The sequence below is a fragment of the Lampris incognitus genome, chromosome 16, assembly GCF_029633865.1.
Source record: "Lampris incognitus isolate fLamInc1 chromosome 16, fLamInc1.hap2, whole genome shotgun sequence".
Classification (NCBI taxonomy): Eukaryota; Metazoa; Chordata; class Actinopteri; order Lampriformes; family Lampridae; genus Lampris; species Lampris incognitus.
This window is the reverse complement of record NC_079226.1, coordinates 36,919,360-36,942,218: the sequence shown is the minus strand read 5'-3', so window position 1 is coordinate 36,942,218 and position 22,859 is coordinate 36,919,360. Positions and strand designations below refer to the sequence as shown.

The following is a 22,859-nucleotide window of genomic DNA, read 5'->3' as shown; positions in this document are numbered from 1 at the left end:
AAAATTATTAGTTTGGGAGTTTGAATTCCCAGGCCTGATTCAGGAAAATTTGGCCGGGATATTGAATGACAAAACACTCTTCAGTCCCTAATAAGTGAGATTGCCTTGTGTAAGACGCTTAACACAGACTTGTTGTAATGGAGCTGCTCAGTGGCCAGCAGTAGATGACTGTATTATACTCAGTTATAAAGTGTGTAACTGGACACATTTGGAGTGTGATGGTGCTGAAAAAGGGCATATTTGCTCAGACAAGCCCTTCTTTGATACATAATGACTATACGAAGGGAGCGGCAAGGTGGCTTAATAAGAGATTCCTGGTTTCATCCCAGTGCTCCTGTTTGTTGAACTTTGTATTTTGTCACCGTGTTCATGTTGGTTTTGAGGCTCTCAGTTAACCCTGAATGAGTGATCTGTTAATGATTGTGTGTGTGTGTTGGCCCTGTGATGGACTGCAGACTTGTCTAAAGTGTCCCCCGTCCTTCCTCTCCATGGCCCTGAAATGGATTCAGAGGGTATAATGGAGGAATGAATGAATGAATAGTAGATGCAAAAAAAAAAAAAATTTGCAGAAAGACAAAAAATGCACAGGTATCACCACATTGCACTCCTGTCTCCTCACCCAACCCTTGTAGGATAACCCTTCACCCCCTGCAAAAAGGAGACGGGTCCCTCCTTATACGGACGTCCAATGGCTGTCGGAGAGCGGCGTGATTGACTGCATGGTTCTGCTTGGCCCCACTCCTCAGCAGCTCTTCACCCAGTACGCCCAGCTGACGGGTTTGTGTCCATACGATTTCATTCATTTGCACATTATGATAAAATACAATAATATGCAAATTTCATCACTCCCCTCGTCTACTTAGAGATCCTACTACTTACCTTACATGTTGTGACTGTGTCTTATATGTGAGAAACCCACAACCACATGCTCGTGTAAACTGGCTCCATTTAATAAAATAGATTCCCGAGCGTCCAGGTAGCATAGCAATCTATTCCTTTGCCTACCAACACAGGGATCGCTGGTTCGAATCCCTGTGTTAACCTCCGGCTTGATCGGGTGTCCCTACAGACACAGTCTGCGGGTGGGAGGCCGGATGTGGGTATGTGTCCTGGTCGCTGCACTAGTGCCTCCTCTGGTCAGTCGGAGCACCTGTTCGGGGGGGGGGGGACTGGGGGAAATAGCATGATCTTCCCATGCACTACACCCCCCTGGCGAAACTCCTCACTGTCAGGTGAAAGTAGCAGCTGGTGACTCCACATGTATCGGAGGAGGCATGTGGTAATATGCAGCCCTCCCCAGATTGGCAGAGGGGGTGGAGCTAGCGAGCGGGATGGCTTGGAAGAGTGGGGTGATTGGCCAGATACAACTGGGGAGAAAAAGAGGGGCCAAAAAAAAGATTCTGATCTTTATGAAGATTAGATCCAAGGTCTATTTCACAAAGGAAGTTTCACACAGTCAGGTTATTGGCACGGTGAGCCAGTGGTTAGCACTGTTGCCTCACAGCAAGAAGGTCCTGGGTTTGAACCCCAGGCCGTCCCAGGTCCTTTCTGTGTGGAGTTTGCATGTTCTCCCCGTATCTGTGTGGGTTTCCTCTGAGTGCTCTGATGTCCTACCACCATCACAAAGACATACATGTTAGGGTTAATACTCCTGCCTGTGCCCCTGAGCAAGGCAATGGAAAGAAGAACTGGAGTTGGTCCCCGGGCGTTGCAGCTGCCCACTGCTCCTATACAATAGGATGGGTTAAATGCAGAAAACAAGTTTCATTGTAACCAAAAATGATGAAATAAAGTGGCTTTCTTTCTTTCTTTCTTTCTTTCTTTCTTTCTTTCTTTCTTTCTTTCTTTCTTTCTTTCTTTCTTTCTTTCTTTCTTTCTTTCTTTCTTTCTTTCTTTCTTTCTTTCTTCTTCTTATCTCTGCAGCCCGGCTATACAAAAAGCAATCACTGGCTGTCACAGATAACTAGCTTGATGAATGTGGTTATCAACTCGCTCCAACTGTCAGTCAAGAAATGAGAGCCTTCTCCTAGGCAACAGGAAGAAATTCAATCTAAAATCTGATGTAAACATAAAAAGAACAGTGATATTGGTTTGTTACTAATCTCCTCTTGGTCCAATAGTCAATTTTCCTCCCATGTTCAGCCCCTGGCTGCTAGTGAGTCTGATAACATGCATATGGGTGATATTTCAGTACAACACACACTACACACTACAGTAATCTTCCTCTTTTCTTGTAACGCCAGGCTATCAAGCCCTTCCCCCTCTCTTTTCCCTGGGCTACCACCAGTGCCGGTGGAACTATGATGACGAAGCCGACGTGAGGGCTGTGGATGCGGGGTTTGACCTTCACCGCATCCCTTATGACGTCATCTGGCTGGACATCGAACACACGGATGGGAAGCGTTACTTCACCTGGGACCCGGTCTCCTTCCCTGATCCAGTTGGCCTGCAGCGCCACCTAGAGCAGAAGAAGAGGAAGGCAAGTTGCTGGGTTTACCAAACCCAAACTTAATCCGTTTTAGTCCTTTTAACACTTTTCACAGTGAGATTCAGATCCGTGTTCTCAGTATTTATAATTACACAGTGCCGTGTGTCAACAATTTATTTGCAATGTTTGCTTAAAATGGGGTTTTGAGCTCTTAGACTTTTTACCTGGCCCTGTGATGGTCAGGTGGCCTGTCCCGGGTGTCTCCCCGCCTGCCGCCCAATGACTGCTGGGATAGGCTCCAGCATCCCTGCTACCCTGAGAGCAGGATAAGCGGTTTGGAAAATGGATGGATGGATGGATGGATGGATGGATGGATGGATGGATGGATGGATGGATGGATGGATGGATGGATGGATGGAATAATGATAATAATAAAGATGAAGCAGCATTAAAATATTCACTTACAAGCATTTTGCATTCAGATGCTTCATTCTTACATTTTAGTCACCTATTGGAATTCTGTGCATTATATTGACTGATGACATGGATCATAACACATTTTATGTTAAATGCGTGTAATAAGTGTTAATTGATAGGTAATAAGGCCCTTATAAGTCCTTATAAAATGCTTATTAACATCATCATGTGTTAATAAAGACTATACAAGTGTTAATAATAGCGTCATAAACGTGTTTGGCCACTAGGTGGCGCGTGCAAAATATGCAAAACCTACTTTTTCACACTTATCTTAGGTTGTAAGTCCAATCTGCATAAAACTTTGCACGTAGCATCTAAGGACCCTCATGATTAAAAGTTATTGAAAGAATTTTTATAGTCCACAAAATGCAAACGTTATGACTTGTAAGGTCCTTATTACCTATTAACTAATGCTTATTATAGTCTTATTAACACATCACAAGCGTTGTACAAGGACTTGTAAGGGCCTTATTACCTTTTAACTAACACTTATTACATGCACTTAATGTAAAGCATTACCCATTATTTATCTGGTCTGACTGTTACATGATCGGTGTTACACATACAGTTGGTGGAGAAAGCATTTCACCTCCAAAGAATTTTTGTGGGCATGCTGTTTACCGGAAACTTTGATATCATGTTATGATTTTGATACATATAGTACATGTTAATGGTATTTTAATGCATAACGGGGTTATAATGTGTGCTGTGTACAGATATTTGGATTAAAGTGTAAAATCCCCAAGATCTAAAATTGGAGTTAGAATTAGTTGGGAATTCTATGTGTATAATATAGATTGTATACACTGCTATGTGTATTTCTGTATACATATGATATTGGCACATGTACAGTAAACTCTGTTTTCATGAGCAGTAATATAACATGTCTACAATAAAGACAGTATTAACACTACTCTGTATACTTACAGAGACACTTCTGCTGCCGTCTTTGCAAATTATGGTTGTTTATCATTCATGTCTTACAGATGGTGGTCATCAGTGATCCCCACATCAAGGTTGATCCAGAATGGCCCCTCTATTGTGAAGCCAGGGATGGTGGCCATTTTGTCAAAGACAGAGAAGGGAAGCTCTACCGCGGGTTATGCTGGCCTGGTAGGTGTTTAAGAGGTTATTGTATTTTACATGTATGTTTGTGAACGGCCTACAGTTGTCACGGCACCGGCCATCACTCCGGTTTTCCTTTGTGTTCTTCTGTGTTCCCTGCCTCCCTCGTGTCTCCACCTCCCCTGTCTGTCTCTCTGTGCCAGTCAGAGTGTGTGTGTGTGTGTGAGGTGTGGCTCTCCCTCTCGCTCTCCTGGCTTCTGCTTCACCTCCGCACCTGTTCTCAATTTGCTCATCAACCCAGCAGTATAAGAACCCCGGCTCTTCACCAACTCCTCGCCAGATTGTTCCGCTGACCTCCATGGTAATCGCTCTCTCGGCCACTCTGGTATTTTATGTACTCGAGTTTATTCCCAGTGTTTCCTTGTGCCGTACGCTAACAGTGTTCTCCCGTGTCCAGGATCCCTGGTGCCTTCTTCCCCAGTGTGTCTCCTTTTTCCACCCTCACTCATCTATTTGCCCCCTGCCTTAGCCGGCCAGCCAACTCCCTCACTCACCTGCCTGTCTGCCCTCTGCCTCAGCCTGCCCCTCTTCTCCACCACCGCAACCATTCCCCCTCCATCCCCTAATCAACCCACTTTTCCCTACAACCCTGGTAGGGTGGACTGGCTGGTAGGCCAGCCCTACAAACACGAATGTCCCTGACTGACTGACTGACTAACTGACTGGCTGACTGAGTGATCATGGTTAAAGTGACTAACTGAGTGATCACTTTCACATGATTGGGCTGCTGGATCTGGTGACCAGCCATGTCACTTAAGCGACACAGTTGGTCGGGCGAATGCCGAGAGGCATGAGGGGGAGTGTGTAGTTAAAGCCCCCCAAATAATGTCTTTATGCATGCTTAATACTCGAGGCTCAGCGTTTTCGGTTTTTATTTTTCAAGGCCATCCAGGATGCTGAATTTCGCCACAAGAGGACACTGTTACATAAGCTCACACAAACAGGAACAACTTTTGGATCCGTGGAAACATAAAATCCGGGTGAAAATCAGTTTAAAAATCTGGGCATTTTTCTGTGAAAATTGGTAAAAACCAAAAACGCTGAGCCTTGTCAATACTCCAGGTAAGAAAATCACAGGAAGTTGAATCGGTTCATCTGGAAACAACGTTTACTGAGAGAGAACTGTTTCATCGCTCATCTAAGGTGGAGTGGATCTTAGATGAGTGATGAAACATTTCTCTCTCAGTAAACGTCGTGTCCAGATGAACCCTGTGTGTCACCCCAAATAACACTCACTCTGACAAAACACTCATTGTGGAATTCACAAAAGGGTTGTGCGGCCTTTGCAGCCACTAAACCTGCACAAATAAGACAAAAACAAACCGTTTATTTCTCAAAGCACCCACAAAGGATGAAGTGCACCCCTAATTGCAATGCCTGGAGAATGGCATCTCGGTGCTCTGCTGCTATTTGCATGTATTTAAATTAGGTAATTTTGATTTTTTTTGATTTTGAGATACTTTATTGATCCCTGTAGGGAAATTACACTCTGCATTTAACCCATCCTAGCTGTGTAGCTAGGAGCAGTGGGCAGCCACCGTGCAGCACCCGGGGACCAACTCCAGTTTGTCTTGCCATGCCTTGGTCAGGGGCACAGACAGGAGCGTTAACCCTAGCATGCATGTCTTTTTGATGGTGGGGGAAACCGGAGCACCCGGAGAAAACCCACTTCAGACACAGGGAGAACATGCAAACTCCACACAGAAGACGACCTGGGATGACCCCCAAGGTTGGACAACCCCGGGGTTCAAACCCAGGACCTTCTTGCTGTGAGGTGATAGTGCTAACCACTGGGCCACCGTGCTGCCCGTATCCATCTGCAGACTGCAAGACAGGGGCGTAACACACAGGACATGCCCCCAAAGTGCAACACATGCCCACATCAGGTTGGGAGGTTAAGGTTCGGGTAAGTGATGGGAGTCCTGCTACAAGTTATGCTCCAACACCTTCCGCCCCTCTCTTGCAGTCCATTGGCCCCTTTCTATGGAAATGAGCCTCACTGCAAACACCAGCGCTAACAGCCACACGCAGTTAGAGTGAAAACGATTAGCGTCTTCAAGGAGATGCTGGTAACTGATGCCCAGACAGATCACGGCAGCAGTGATTGCAGCCAGGCGAAGGCATCATCATACCAGGCGTGCTCGTGAGCAGGTATTTCAAAGAAGAATGTCACTTTTTGATTTAACTGAGACCCAAATCATTTGCAGATAGGCTTCAGGTTGCCGGGTCAAGCAATTCTTGCTATACGTGATGACGTCAAGGATGATGTTGAACCCGCAAAGCCACCATTTATACTTTGCCAAATGGATAGTTGCAGTAAGATGCAAAACAAGGGCAAATTGCACTCAGCTGCAAAACTTTATGGATGTGTTTGCGCTGTAAAGGTTGAGGGTAGCAGATGCAAACAGGCTCAATAAGCTGATCCACAAGGCCGGTGACTTTGTGGGGGTGGAGCTGGACTCTCTGGCAGCGGTTTCTGAGAGGACGCTGTTGAAGTTGTGTGCCATCATGGACAATGTCTCCCACCCACTCCGTGATGTGCTTGTCGGGCACAGGAGTATTTTTAGTGACAGACTCATTCTGCTGAAATGCACTACAGAGCACCACAGGTGGTCATTCCTGCCTGTGGCCATCAAACTTTACCACTCCTCCCTCAAGAGTGTCAGACACTCCAAGTCAATAGACATTAGATTGGCCCTTCAACATATTTTATCTGGTCAGGTGTTGGTTTGTGCTGCTTGCTTCATGCTGCAGTAATACAGTGTAGACAAGGCTCAGCGTTTTGTTTTTATTTTTCAAAGCCACCCATCATGCCAAATTTCGCCACAAGAGGACACTGTTACATAACCTCACACAAACAGGAACAACTTTTGGATCTGTGGAAACGTAAAATCTGGGTGAAAATCAGTTTAAAAATCTGGGTATTTTTCGGGGGAAAATCGGTAAAAACCAACAACGCTGACCCTTGCGTATAGATAGGGTGTTATGTGCTGGAGCATGGTGCACATACATCCATTATCCAAAGTGTGTGTGTGTGTGTGTGTGTGTGTGTCGGCCCTGTGGTGGCCTGACGGCCTGTCCAAGGTGTCTCCCCGCTTGCCGCCCAATGACTGCTGGGATAGGCTCCAGCATCCCCACGACCCTGAGAGCAGGAAAACCGGTTTGGATGGATGGATGGATTTTATCTGCTATTTCTATTTTCTTGTTATCTTTTATCTTGTTATTTTTCTTTACTAGAGCGTGAGTGTGTGTAGTAGGAGCCAGTTTCCCCTCGGGTGTTAATAAAGTACTCTGATTCTGATTCTGATCCCTGTAACAACCTGGCCACAACATGTAAGAGAAACAGGATGGGAAAATAAGTAAATCAGAATTGAGATGGGTTTTTTTTTTCCTGAGATGAAGTTTTCAGCTTTCTTGAATCAATGAATTCATAGAGAAAATCTTAATGACTTTACTTCTCTTATTTATAGATTAATTGTTTTAAAACAGATCTAGCTAGCTCTGTGGCAGATAGCAGCTGTAATTTAAGTCCCATATACCTGTGGTATGGAGACGGTCCCTTAACAGTTGTGTATTGCTTTGCTCTGTACACCATGGCTTGTTGTGAATTGTTGACCTTTCGCAGGTGAGTCCTGCTATCTCGACTACAGCAGCTCGGCCACTCGCGCCTGGTACTCCAGACTTTTCACCCTGGATAAATACAAAGTGAGTATTGTATGTATGTATGTATGTATGTATACAACATAGTGAATTTATTTATCCAGTCCCTTACATTGGCTGCGCATGGGTTTGGACATCTCAGGGATTCATTCTAAGTGACTATACCGCCATTTTACAGTCTGAGCAAGGCAAATTGTGTTAAGCTTGCTCAGCATTTCAAAATTTAAAGCCTTTGGGGTGTCCGGTGGCGTGGCGGTCTATTCCATTGCCTACCAACATGGTTGGCGGTTCGAATCCCCGTGTTGCCTCCAGCTTGGTCGGGCATCCCTACAGACACAATTGGCCGTGTCTGCAGGTGGGAAGCCGGATGTGGGTATGTGTACTGGTCACTGCACTAGCGCCTCCTCTGGTTGGTCGGGGAACCTGTTCGGGGGGGGGGGCTGAGGGGAATAGCACGAGTCTCCCACGTGGTACACCCCCCTAGCGAAACTCCTCACTGTCAGGTGAAAAGAAGTGGCTGGCGATTCCACATGTATGGGAGGAGGCATGTGGTAGTCTGCAGCCCTCCCCGGATCGGCAGAGGGGGTGGAGCAGCGACCGGGACAGCTCGGAAGAGCGGGGTAATTGGCCAAGTACAACTGGGGAGAAAAAAGAGAGGGGAAAATAATGAAATAAAAATTACAGCCTTTGCATCTCCTAAAATGTTTTTTGTACATCGTTTTTGAATCATTTTGACAGAACTTAATTTAGGTGGTTAATTGGGTTTTACTTCCTTGCAAGTACTTTTGCCAGAGGAGTACATTTCAAATGGTGTACACAGATATGCAGTATCTTATCTTACAATACTCTTCATTTCCTATTCAGCTCCAATATTGATCTGTACTTCTGTACACTAAGATGGACCACATTATCATCTTAAAAAAATTATATATATATATATATATATATATATATATGATTATTCACTGGGTATTTTTTGTTAGACACAGTTGTTGTTTCTGATGTTTATGTTTTATTCAGGGATCAACTCCGGCGTTGTTTGTGTGGAATGATATGAATGAACCGTCAGTGTTCGGGGGCCCAGAGCAGACCATGCCAAAGGACGTGGTGCATTCTGGAGGCTGGGAACACCGGGATTTACACAACCTGTATGGCTTTTACCAGGTAAGATGGGGATTTAGTTCACATCCGTGAAATTCAGTAAACTTCATTCATCCCTGAGAGACAATGAGGTGGTAAACGTCTGCACATGCTAACTTTTTATTTTTGACACATACGTGAACCACAGCACATACAAATACATCAGGAGAGTTGACTGACACCTTGATAAAGTACTTAGCCGTTAGTTGATATATTGCGGGTTTGGTTCAAAACACATTCTAAATGAAGATACATGTGATATGCCGGCAGCCATACCAGTATGTACCCTGGCTCTGCCAAATGATGGAAACTAAGCAGGTATGGGCTTGGCTAGTACGTGGATGGGAGACCTCCTTGAGTCGCTACTGGAAGTGTTGTTGGTGGGCCAGTAGGGGGCAGTCTTGTTTCTGGTCCTAATAAAAACATCCATCCGTCCATCATCCAAACCGCTTATCCTGCTCTCAGGGTCGCGGGGATGCTAGAGCCCATCCCAGCAGTCACTGGGCGGCAGGTGGGGTCCCAATGCCCCACTGTAGTGATGGGGGCACTGTGCTGTAGGAGATGCCGTCCTTCAGCTGAGACGTTAAACCAAGAGCCTAACGCACTGTGGTCGTTAAAGATCCCATGGCACTTACAGCAAAGAGTAGGGGGTTTCCCAGTGTCCTGACAAAATTCCCAACCTGGCTCTCTCCATCTGGCCACCTCATCATCCCCCCACGTAATTGGCTCAATGGTTCTTCCCTTTCCACCTCAAGCTGATGTGTGTTGAGCGTTCTGGTGCAAAATGGCTGCCGTGCATCACCCAGTGAGTTACCCCCTTCAATGTGAAGCACTTTGGGGTGTCTAGAAAAGCACTATATAAATGTAATTATTATTATTATTATTATTATTATAATATCTAAAACGAGATATATCGTGGTTTTAGAACAACTGCATATGCAGTCAGTGCAGTGATGTAGGCATTGTGGTGTCAGTGTGTGACTAGTGGAATAACTGAGTTGGGGTTTCGTGTGTGTGGACTGGCAGCACATGGCTACGGTGGAGGGGCTGATCACCCGCTCAGGCGGCTCGGAGAGACCTTTTGTTCTGTCCCGCTCCTTCTTTGCTGGATCACAGAGACTCGGTATGTTGTTTTTTTCCCTCTCTTTTCGACCCATGTACAACACGAGAGCCTTTCATGAGAGCTTTCCCTCAGTGTGTTGGTTTATATTTCATTGTCAATCATTTGATTTAAGGTGGTTTATATTTTAAAACGGTCCCCCCATTTTTGTTTCTTTGTTTTTTTTAACCGCACAAGAAAATGGATTTATGTGAAATTCATATTTTGTCTGAACCGATAAGAATAGCGGCACGGTGGGGCAGTGGTTAGCGCGGTTGCCCCACAGCAAGAAGGTCCTGGGTTCGAGCCCCGGGGTAGTCCAACCATGGGGGTCGTCCCGTGTTGTCCTCTGTGTGGAGTTTGCATCTTCTCCCTGTGTCTGCGTGGGTTTCCTCCGGAGGCTCCGGTTTCCTCCCACAGTCCAAAGACATATAGGTCAGGTGAATCGGCCGTACTGACTTGTCCCTAGGTGTGAATGTGTGTGTGTGTGTGTGTGGGCCCTGTGATGGACTGGCGGCCTGTCCAGGGTGTCTCCCCGCCTGCCGCCCAGTGACTGCTGGGATAGGCTCCAGGATAAGCGGTTTGGATAATGGATGGATGAATGAATAAGAACAGCCCATGTGTTCCTTGTGTGATATATTAGTTTTGGAAACAAGTTTTAGAAATCTCCAAACTAACCCCTTATCTTAGTCAAACCTACGTCGAGTAGTGCAGGTCTATGCCACATTTCTGCTTTTTCACTGGCGTGTGCTGTTGACTTGTCCGATGTGTGGCGCAGGAGCTGTGTGGACCGGGGACAACGTTGCCAGCTGGGAGTACCTGAAGATCTCCATCCCAATGCTCCTGAGCCTCAGTCTGTGTGGGATATCTTTCTGTGGAGGTGTGTGTACAACATGGGGGGACGTTAGTGATTGAAAGTTAGGAACATGAATATATACGTACCTGTAGGTCCACAAGAGTTAAACTCTAGAAGTTGGAACTTTTTTCAGTATTTTAGTCACACTCTCGGTGGCTGTTGACTTGACTTGTCACATACAATGAATCTCGATACATGTTGTGGGGGCGCTGCTGAACAAGCCTGTTAATAAATACTATCTTCTACCTTACAGCTAAGATATTAAGTTGATGGTTTGTGTACCTTTAAAAATGGGGGGTTATGCGGTCTATTCTGTTGCCTACCAACATGGGAATCGGTGGTTCGAATCCCCGTGTAACCTCCGGCTTGGTCATGCGTCCCTACAGACACAGTTGGCCGTGTCTGCGGGTTTGGAAGCCGGATGTGGGAATGTGTCCTGGTTGCCTGCTCTAGCGCCTCCTCTGGTCGGTCAGGGGCACCTGTTCAGGGGGGAGGGGGAACTGAGGGGAATAGCGTGATCTTCCCACGCGCTACGTCCCCGCGGCGAAACTCCTCACTGACAGGGGAAAAGAAACGGCTGGCGACTCCACATGTATCAGAGGAGGCATGTGGTAGTCTGCAGCCCTCCCCGGATCGGCAGAGGGGGTGGAGCGGAGACCAGGACGGCTCGGAGGAGTGGGGTAATTAGCTGGGTACAGTTGGGGAGAAAAGGGGAGGGGGGAATTTTTGTTTACTGATGCTAAAGGTGTTGTTTTCGCTGAACGGGTCAGAGCCAGTAAGTTGAATGCATTCTGTAACATGAGTTAACAAGATGAAGGCCACCCAGTCCTACCCCGCCTCAGATTCCACCCACATCACCAGCTTCTGTCTTCGTTCCAGCGGACGTTGGGGGCTTTATGCAAGACCCGGAGCCAGAGTTGTTGGTTCGCTGGTACCAGGCCGGCGCCCTGCAGCCTTTCTTCCGGGGCCACTCTGCCAAAGTGACCAAGCGCCGGGAGCCCTGGCTGTTCGGAGAGGAGGTGACCGCCGCCATCCGCACTGCCATCCAGCAGAGGTACTGCCAGGGACCTTTCAGCTTCGTAATCCGGGTTCATTTGGCGGGCAGACGGCAGTGCAGCGGGAGGAGGGGTGGGGTACTTGGTGCTGGTGTTAACTGGCTGTGCAAGAGAATGGCTGTTGGCCCACGGCGCCTTCTGGGTGTCAGAATTCATCAGCAATTGTCGCACTGCCCGTTAAATTGTTTAGCAAATGAACCTGCCAACACCGGTCACTCGCATGCCAGCCACAGGCCCAATTTAATAGCAGTTAAGTGGCAGTTGGTGCTAATTTGCCATGGTGCAAATAGCCTGTTTTTTATTTTTTGTGTCCTTTTCTGTGAAGCCACTCTGTAAACTCCGCACATTTGTAAAAAAGAAAAAGAAAAAAGAAAAAGCGCTCAATAAATAAATTTTATTTGAACTGAAATGAATCCCACATGTTAAAAACCGCGCTTGTTTTAAACACAATATAAAACATTTTATGTGCCTTTTTTCATTGGCGATGAAAGAAAAAATCCACACTCGGCCCATTTGCCATACAAACCCACCACCCCTCAAAGTGAATGAGGTGTTTCACTGTGATGTCCGTCTAAGCTGGCTGCTGATTTGGTCATGGCTGTCTTGTTAATAAGCCGTTGTGATGCAATACTGGTCTGTTTAGTGGGTAATCTCAACATCTGAGAGGTCCTAAAGAGTTGTGGTTCCTGACAGGCCTCCTGTGTGTCTCAGGTACTGCCTGCTGCCCTACTGGTACTCCGTCTTCTACCAGGCTCATGTCTCGGCCTTGACCCCTCTCAGGTTTGTGTTGCCAAATACCATCAGAATAATTCAGAATAATTCTGGCTTCGCTCCACATTGTCCTGAATGAGCTGTCAATTCGTCATGTGAGGAAGGGCAGTGTTATGCATGCTTTATTTATGTTAAAAAAACGAAACCTGTCAAGGAGATAGGGACCACCAGGTACTCCCCCTACTGAAACACAATGATGACTCAACCTCTTGTCGAGGCATCAGCTGTGCTCTATGACCTCCAGAGGTTACGGAACTGATGATGATGATGACGACTTATGTAATACACAATATTAGATATATATGTAATAATATACAATGTACTCTGTTGTAAAACATTATTTTCTTGACCGACCAGGTGAAATACAGTTTAGAAAGATGGGTAGATATAGACACGGTGGCGCAGTGGTTAGCGCGGTCGCCTCACAGCAAGAAGGTCCTGGGGTCGTCCCGGGTCGTCCTCTGTGTGGAGTTTGCATGTTCTCCCTATGTCTGCGTGGATTTCCTCCGGGTGCTCCGGTTTCATCCCACAGTCCAAAGACATGTAGGTCAGGTGAATCGGCCGTACTAAATTGTCCCTAGGTGTGAATGTGTGTGTGTGTGTGTGTGGGCCCTTTGATGGACTGGCAGCCTGTCCAGGGTGTCTACCTGCCTGCTGCCCAATGACTGCTGGGATAGGCTCCAGCATCCCCTCGACCCTGAGAGCAGGATAAGCGGTTTGGATAATGGATGGATGGGCATATATATATATATATATATATATATATATCAAGCTGATATTCTGCTCCTCATTAGTCGAGCACTTCTAACAACACCATTGACGGTTTCGGGAAAAAACGCTATATATATATACACACACACACACACGTATACACACATATATATATATATATATATATACACACACACACACACGTATACACACACACACATATATATATATACACACACACACATATATACATATATATAAATAAATATACACACACACACACACACACATATATATATATATATTTGACTAGATAAGGCTATCTATCTGAAACTGTTCATAGTACAATAGTTCTTGTTATCTGGCAGCTTATTGAAAAACTGATGTGATGGAGTAATTTCTCTAATTGGTTTTATAGACCACTGTGGGTAGAGTTCCCGGGAGAACAGAGCACCTTTACTGTGGACACCCAGTTTATGATCGGTAATGAACATATTCCACTCCCACCGTGTAATCACTTATATTACTATGTCACTTTATAACTGCTGCTGGTCTTCACTGTACACCTCTCATTGTATGCAGGAGGAGCCTTGTTGGCCTGTCCTGTAACTGAACCCGGGGCTGAAGAGGTCAACATTTTACTTCCTGGATCTAGCCAGGTGAGCCCCAAGTACTAAGAAATATTTTCAGCATGCTTATACTCATTATGATACACGACCGCGGTTGTCCCATGTTGTAATATTGTCGTGTCTCTGTGTTGCAGAAGTGGTATGACATCCATTCCTGGAGGGCTTATGAAGGAGGACAGACGCTGAGTCTTCCTGTGGCGCTGGAAACAGTTTGTGTTATACCCTAGTTCAACCAGTAGAGAGAGATATGGAACAGCTGCCGTCCCAGTTTAATCACAGCTGGTCAAATAAGTGGACCGTGAATATGATCATAACAGTGTGTCCACTGAATATTTGTCCTTGTGGGAACTCACATATCGGTGCACCGCCAGTCAAGTTATCCTCACTTAGTCCATATTTGTTGTCTGTGTCGTGGATATTCACATTGAGAGGGTTGCTGTATTGTTCCTGTTTACAGGTGCCTGTGTTCCAGCGGGGGGGCACGGTGGTCCCCAGGACAACAGGATGTGGCTCCTGTACGGCCGAGCTCCAGCAATTTCCCCTCTCCCTCACTGTGGCTCTGGACTCAGATGTAAGCACTTGCAGGGCAGGGTTGTGTTTGTTATGGCGGGAGAGGGGAAATCAGAATCAGAAATTCTTTTTATGGCCGTGTGCATTACATGCACTAGGAATTCAGCTTGGCAGTGTTGGTACAGAGAATAAAATAAAACAAGTATGTGAAAAAAAATATATACAAATGTACACACACATAAAACAACGTAAAACATATAGATTAATCTCCTACACATGGTGTAATTTAGCAAAACTAGGGAAGTTATTTATTGTTTAAATTGGCTTTTCGGCCGTCCGGATAACATAGCGGTCTATTCCATTGCATACCAACACAGGGATCGGTGGTTCGAATCCCCATGTGACCGCCGGCTTGGTCGGGCGTCCCTACAGACACAATTGGCTGTCTCTGCGGGTGGGAAGCCAGATGTGGGTATAAGTCCTGGTCGCTGCACTAGCGCCTCCCCCTGGTGAAACTCCTCACTGTCAGGTGAAAAGAAGCGGCTGGCGACTCCACATGTATTGGAGGAGGCATGTGGTAGTCTGCAGCCCTCCCCAGATCGGCAGAGGGGTTGGAGCAGCGTCTGGGACGGCTCAGAAGAATGGGGTAATTGGCCAAGTACAATTGGAGAGAAAAAAAGGGGGAGGGGGATTTGACTCCACCTACCAGAGATGGGCTGACAGGTTTAACGGGGTTGACCTACATATTCCACATAATGTCCTTCTTTACAAACTAACTTAGTTACTCTCATCATTGCAGTTTTATATACCAAACAATGAACTAAAATCCAAACAAAATATTAAGTACAAAAAAACCTCAGCAAAATGCCAACCAGATCACACATTTTTTTTTAAAACATACTCGTATCAACAGTCTTCATTTCTATCCAGCTGCTGTAAAACTGGTTGGTCTTACAGAACATTATACAGTGTGGGAGATGGAGAGAGAATGCTGAATAAGGAGTCTTTGTTCACATTGTTTTCCCCATCCCAACACATACAGACATTGACGTTAATGTAAACTGGGTGATAAAGAATATATGTAAGTATAATTCACAGCATTTTACTTAATTTCCCATTTAGCCCTTCCTCAATGTAAAAATTCATTTATTACCCAGAAAAAGTCACATAGATATGTGATGATTTTTTTCGTTGCAATGTGTTGCTTTTTATTGCACAACAGTTCATCCAGACATGTGATTGAGGGGTGTCCCGATGGCTCAGCCACATAGGCACATATCACATGGGCACATATCACATAGGCACATATCACATGGGCACATATCACATAGGCACATATCACATAGGCACATATCACATAGGCACATATCACATGGGCACATATCACATAGGCACATATCACATAGACACATATCACATGGGCACATATCACATAGGCACATATCACATGGACACATATCACAAAGGCACATATCACATAGGGACATATCACATGGGCACATATCACATATCACATAGACACATATCACATAGACACATCACATGGGCACATATCACATAGGCACATATCACATGGGCACATATCACATGGGCACATATCACATAGGGATATATCACATGGGCACATATCACATAGACATATCACATGGAGACATATCACACAGGCACATATCACATAGGTACATATCACATAGGCACATATCACATGGGCACATATCAACATGGGCTTCGGCCTTTGAATCTTACGCCACACCTTTTCTTCATGTCTTCCTTTTTCTCTCTTCACCCTATATGTCCTATCTCTCCCCACTACCCTGTCTATTAAACTACCTAAACTAAAATTTGAAATAAATCTCTAAAAATGATTCAAGAATCATCAAGTCAAGAATCCTCTTTCAGAGTGTGACACGTGAAGGACATCTACTACATCAGCAGTTTTGAAACCTGTCGTCACATTCATCCTGACTGCACTGGCTTTGCTCCTCAGGGCCTTGCGGCTGGTGAGTTGTACTTGGACGACGGCCACTCACTCAGTTACCGAGACCGAAAGGCCTTCCGCCTGCGCCAGTTCCACATGCTGGCAGGCCAGCTGCTCTGCCGGTGAGTCAAACCCACAGCGCCCAAAGAAAGTCACGTTTTTTATCCCCGCCAGGTGGATAGTGTGTTTGTGTGTGTGTGTGTGTGTGTGTGTCCGCAGCTAATCTCATAAACTACTGGGTCTCTCAGCCTAATTTTTTTTCGTGCAGTCATGAGTGCACGATGAAGAACCTCTCTCTCTCGTGGTTGCGGTGATTCAGAACCTTTGAAAAACGTGTGTTCTCTCTGCTGCTGCTCTCTCTCCTCATTCACCCTCTAGCTCGCTCGACCAACGCTGCCCTCTGTCGCTGTCTGATCTGAATCAAATGTAGACGTGTAAATGGTTTACCTAGCTTTGTTATACGGAACGACCCGGGTTACAAACGCCCGTACTTACGAACCGACCTTTGTAGAGCCTATTATTTAAAAAAAACAAAAAAAACCCGAGTTACACACAACAGTCCGTACTACCAAACGGATGGACTACTTTGCGCGACGCTCAGAACGCTGCGCGTTTTAGGCGGTTCGTCGGACCGAAGGAGAAGAACGCCACGCCGACGTCACCATTTTGCGTCCGCTCGCGTAAATGTTGTTTCGTGTTTTGACTTAAAATGGTCGTGTGTTTACCCTCGTAATCGTGGCTTTAAAGTGTAAATCACACGTTCTCTCTCTCAATTATAAATACTTTACTGTAGTTACATTTACTATTAATACTGCATTATTATATTTATGTTTTAGGTAAAATATATATTATACACTAAGACAGACGTTTGACTAATTGACGCTAGATGTGAACTATATGTATCTGTTCCGACTTACGTACAAATTCGACTTATGTACAAATTCGACTTACGTACAAATTCGACTTATGAACCGGCTCCAAAACAGCTCGTTTGTAATCCGGGGACTTCCTATTATAGAAATAAAGACAGGGTGAGACCAAAATAATCGCATAGCGAACTTTTTTCTTTTTGGAAAGTGCAATTTCGTAGTGGTTGCATTCTTGCGAGGGTCCACAAACCGGCAGGTAACGTTTATTTTATTAGGTAGATTTTTTTAGCTTGAGCGCTGCCAACTTTTCTCCATATTGTTGCGTTTCCAAGGGAAACGGACAGGTAAGAACCCAAACACACGACACAAAGACAGGGAACTTACAGTAACACTCGGTTTAACGGTCATGGGCAGGCAGGGGTCCAACAGGTGACCAGATTGACAAGGGACAGGCAGACAGGCAAAACAGGTTCAAAGGTCAAGTTCTAGTGGGCGTCCAGATGGCGTGGCGGTCTATTCCACTGCCTACCAACCGCCGGTTCAAATCCCCGTGTTACCTCTGGCTTGGTCGGGCGTCCCTACAGACACATCAGGCACTTCCTCTGGTCGGTCGGGGCACCTGTTCAGGTGGAGGGGGAACTGGGGGGAATTGCATGATCCTCCCACGCTAAAACAAAGGTCAGGTTCTAGCTACCGGGGTTTTCAGTCCAAACAGGCGAGCAGATCTGACGAGGGGCAGGCAAGAGCAACAAGGTCCAGGTTAACCACTGCTACAACAGACAGTGATGGATGTAACAGGCTAACTGACTCAAACTGTGGGAGACAACTACTGCCGAAAATAACTGACTGAATTAAACTGGGAGACAGTAAAATGACTGACTGGGAGACATCGTAACACATATTTCCCGTTCAATCGACTCGGGCACTGCGCAAATGTCTTATAATGGCAGGAAAGACACAGGTTTTTCTGTGTGTATGTGTGTATGTATTTGTTTCTTTATTTACACATATGAAAATTTTAAAAAAGAAAGATAGAATATATAATTGGAAAGAGAATGTGAAGGAGAATTGCCCACAAACTCTCAAAGAGCTTGAAAAGTGGCATTCTCCAGGCAGCATGCTACAGGAACCTCTTACAGCAATGTGGTGTGCACAACTTGTACGTATCTATCAATACATCCAGACATGGCAAGAGACGGAGACACAGTTCAGCACAGCACCCGACAACAATGCATCCCATAAACACCCATGTTACAGCAGTACAATGAGTCAGTCATAGTCACAAGACACACACACGCACACACACACACACACACACACACACACACATATCAAGAACACTCATACGTGGATGGATGGACGGATGGATTGCATCCAAGTATACACAAACACTATCATTAACAGACTAAGAACATACACTAGTGTGATATGGCTTAGTTTTCATAAGACAAGGAAGATAAAGGAGAAAATAAACCCAAATTACACACACACACACACAGATATATATATATATATATATATCTGTGTGTGTGTGTGTATGTATAATTTTATATATATAATCCATCTTAATATTCTGCTCCTCATTTGTTGAGGACTTTTATCAACGCCATTGACGGTTCCCGAACGGAAAAAACACTTCAAATATATAAAAACAAGTGATATTCATCTATTGCAGCGATCAGGACACATACCCACATGTAGAGACGCCCAACCGAGCCGGAGGTAATACAGGGATTTCAACCTGCGATCCCCATGTTGGTAGGCAACAGAATAGACAGCCACGCCACCCGGATGCCCATTTGACCAAATGTTATGAAGTGTTTTAAATTAACATCGCTGATAGCCACTTTAATTGATAATAATAATTGATAATGATAATTAACAGCTTAGACTGGGCCAGGTGTATATTCCTCACACTAAATACATTTAACAAAGTGAACCTATTCCGAGTCCACGTTTCTTCATTTGCATATTGCACAATAAATATCACTACTTTGTGAGAGCTCACCACTAAAACAGCAGATTGGCTCAGATTAGATCAGTCCTGCTGTCATGAATACCAAGGAAATGGAGATGAAGTTTCTCAGAGTAAAAAAGACAGAGCAAAAAGATGGAGCAGTAAGAAGATTGGCAAAGCTTTGAACCCTCCTAGGGGCACTGTGAAGTCCGCTCTAAATTAATGGAACAAAATATGGCACAACCCAGGCACTGCCAAGATCAGGTCGGCCAGCTAAAGTCTGACTCCAGAAACGAATATCCCTGAACCACTGCCTTTCTCTATCCCTTTATCTGTTGCTGATGTTATTGTTATTGGTGTTTCCTTAGGGGAGCCAGTGAGGAGGGGGAGTATGAGAGCGACTGGGCGGTGCAGTCTGTCACTATTCTGGGATTAACCAGCAAACCGTCCGCCATATCAGTGCACTACAGTGGTGAGCAACAATGTCATCCAAACAGGCTACATTCACATACACTATGTGCTACCAGAATATTAAGATCAAAGCAGGCGACGGAGGTAAAGATATATAAGGAATAGCTCTCTTCTTAACAAAGTGGAAAAATACCCTACAGGTTTGCAAGTCGGACACATTGTGCAAATAGTGGGTTTCTATTGTATAGTATGTACACATGCGTACACAAGTTCTCCTATGGGAAAAGAGCAAAATTTGGCATGCGTCATACATTAAGTACTAATTGTAAACACATACAAGCACATGCATTGTATTGCATGTTAGCCTACAATCACATGTATCAAATCAAACACATTCACCCACATTAACATGTATCATAAGATGATTATTGCCATGATTTCTGTTATATTTTATATTGAATACTATAATATCATTTATATATTATTTTATAATAATAATTATAATCAATAATAGTAATTAAAAAAATGAAATAGTGGGGTGTCTGTTTTTATAACCCAATATTTTCAAGTCCTCTACATTCTCCTATTCAATTTGATTGGATTGGAATGGATTTGGGCAGCACGGTGGCACAGTGGTTAGCGCGGTGGCCTCACAGCAAGAAGGTTCTGGGTTCGAGCCCTGGGGTAGTCCAACCTTGGGGGTCGTCCCGGGTCGTCCTCTGTGTGGAGTTTGCATGTTCTCCTCGTGTCTGCGTGAGTTTCGTCTGGGTGCTCCGGTTTCCTCCCACAGTCCAAACACATGTAGGTCAGGTGAATCGGCTGTACTAAATTGTCCCTAGGTGTGAAAGTGTGTGTGGGTGTGTGTGTGTGTGTGTGGGCCCTGTGATGACCTGGCGGCCTGTCCAGGTTATCTCCCCGCCTGCTGCCCAATGACTGCTGGGATAGGCTCCAGCATCCCCAAGACCCTGAGAGCAGGATAAGTGGTTAAGATGATGGATGGATGGATGCAATAAGATGATATGCATTAGCTCACATGTAAATGTATCAGAGTTACTACATCTAAGAAATAGAGAGCACTACAAAAGGCATGTAGGCATGCTGATTTACGATAATTACAAAAAGAGATTTTGGGAAATCACCATTACATTGTACCCTGATGTCAAAACTTTTGTTGCCCTTTGCAGGTACTAAGAAGATCGCTACTGCCCTTCACTATGAGGAGGCTCTCCAGGCACTGATGGTGGGGAACCTCAACCTTCAGGTTCTAACAGACTGGCAGATTCAATTAGAATATTAGTTACATCACTCACTGCCTTCCCTTTAAGAGTTGGTCTTCATGGAAGGAAACGGTCAGGTTGACACGGTCAGAAGTCGGATCACGGTAAACCACCAAGCGTGGTCAACGTTCGAGAAGCCATCATGGCGACGCTGCCCTAGCAAGTAGGAATACTCGTGTTATGATGTTTTGTAGTAACATGGAAAAAGGATGAAAACAAGACAGACTTTGGAAAAAATGATTGGACAGTCTTGCTCAAGGACTGTCACTGATACAATCATACAGTGACAACAGGAACTTGCAACAACTGACATGCCATAGACTTGAATATCAAACAGCTATTCCTGGGCTTCAGAGAAATCTGGTTATTTCAAGCCATGTTAACCCTGTAACTGAAATACTGCCTTTCACCGATTACTCCCAGTAATCGTTTTATTGGTTTCCTTGTCTACGTGCTCATTGATACACATTGTACATGAACAACAGGACATCTGACTGTAAAAAACAATGGAGCAGTGAAGGATAAACTATGAGCCATATATTGCAAAATTCAATTGAATGTTCTGTATATTAATATACCTGTGTCGCTGTGGGCAAGAGAAGCTGAAGAATTGCAGCTCAGCAGTCCATCCACTGGATGTTTCATGAAGTTCTGTATTGTTTTATCAGGGTGTAGTCAAATCTGAGTTTACTGACTACATTGCAATATTTTATTGTGCTGCAGTCTAATTTTATGCTTTTATTTGAAAGAGGACTATTTTTTGTGAAATTTTGTTGTGTATCCATCTAAATGTCCATCAACACCTTGTTTGGATTCTGAATGTAGCTGTGTGACGGCTGTCTCTCATACTTTAGAGCCATGGCTTGGAAATAAAAGGTACATTGATGATCTGCTTCAAAAGTAGCAAGTTATTAGAGAGCCTTAATACATTTACCCATAAATTGCTGTGCAGTGACAAACACATATACATTTTTTTCCAACAACAACTATAGACTTGAGCAAACTTTTTCCTAGACCAGAGGTTTAATGATTCCGCTTCCGGTGTGGGAAGATGGTGACGCGAATTCACGTTTGCAGCGGCCTCACCCAATTCCAGTGTGGGAAGATGGCGGCGTGAACTTACATTTGCGGCGGCCTCACCCGGTACCATCCATGCAGTGTCTTTGTCCACGTCTGCATCTAAGTTTGTTTTGTCTTCGTTTAATGGCTGGGGGAGCTTGGCCTGCTGCGTCCTGTGGGCCCAGGGACCACGGCCCTGATCAGAGCTGAGCCCGAAGAGGTAACACCAAGGGCGGTCTGACAGGATGCGGAAGCAGGGCAGGCTAAGCTAACTGCTAGCCCATGCAGAGCAGCAGTTCCGATAGCACCGAGGGTGGCCTTGCGTAGCTGGATTGTGTTTTAGTATCGTCGTGTGGAGTGGAGGGAGATGTGTCGTAGGTGTCCGGCTGAGACAGCTGGCGTTGGATCGGCTGGGAGAGTCTGGTCTGCTGCATCCTGTGGGCCCAGGGATCACAGCCCTGCCGGAGCTGCGCCCGAGGAGGAAACACTGAGGGCGTTCTGACAGGACCCGGGAGTGGGGCAGGCTAAGCTAACTGCTAGCCCATGCAGACTGGCAGTTCCAACAGTCATCCTGGCTGGCGTTCGTTGTCTGGACTGTGGAATTTTGTGGACTGTGTTGCACTGAGTGGTCTGTGTTGTTAACTGTTTGTGTTTTTTTTGTTTGTTGCTTTGTTCCCTGTTTTTGTATGTTTTTGGGAAATTTGGGATGTGTTTTTGTTGTCTGTGTCGCACTGCTGTGGGCTGGGGGAAACGGAATTTTGTTTCTTCTGTGTACGCAAGTACGCGAAAAAAATGACAATAAATGGTTCCTGATTCCGTTTTTAAACTGGACTAGCAGATCCTACGT

At 45.2% G+C, this 22,859-nt stretch overlaps 1 protein-coding gene across 1 annotated transcript in view; it reads left to right on the top strand.

Moving 5' to 3' along the window:
- Nucleotides 1–21,922, top strand: part of ganc (glucosidase, alpha; neutral C) — a 31,488-nt gene extending 9,566 nt beyond the window's left edge. The window contains exons 10-25 of the mRNA XM_056295814.1: nt 633–777; nt 2,244–2,479; nt 3,892–4,018; nt 7,656–7,735; nt 8,711–8,854; nt 9,857–9,953; nt 10,708–10,809; nt 11,665–11,839; nt 12,552–12,620; nt 13,741–13,805; nt 13,905–13,981; nt 14,086–14,160; nt 14,409–14,522; nt 16,449–16,561; nt 19,634–19,737; nt 20,861–21,922. Of these exons, the coding sequence (XP_056151789.1) occupies nt 633–777; nt 2,244–2,479; nt 3,892–4,018; nt 7,656–7,735; nt 8,711–8,854; nt 9,857–9,953; nt 10,708–10,809; nt 11,665–11,839; nt 12,552–12,620; nt 13,741–13,805; nt 13,905–13,981; nt 14,086–14,160; nt 14,409–14,522; nt 16,449–16,561; nt 19,634–19,737; nt 20,861–20,973 (1,836 nt within the window). The 3' untranslated portion in view covers nt 20,974–21,922. The remainder of the gene's footprint in view (nt 1–632; nt 778–2,243; nt 2,480–3,891; nt 4,019–7,655; nt 7,736–8,710; nt 8,855–9,856; nt 9,954–10,707; nt 10,810–11,664; nt 11,840–12,551; nt 12,621–13,740; nt 13,806–13,904; nt 13,982–14,085; nt 14,161–14,408; nt 14,523–16,448; nt 16,562–19,633; nt 19,738–20,860) is intronic.
- The last annotated feature ends 937 nt before the right edge of the window (nt 21,923–22,859 follow it).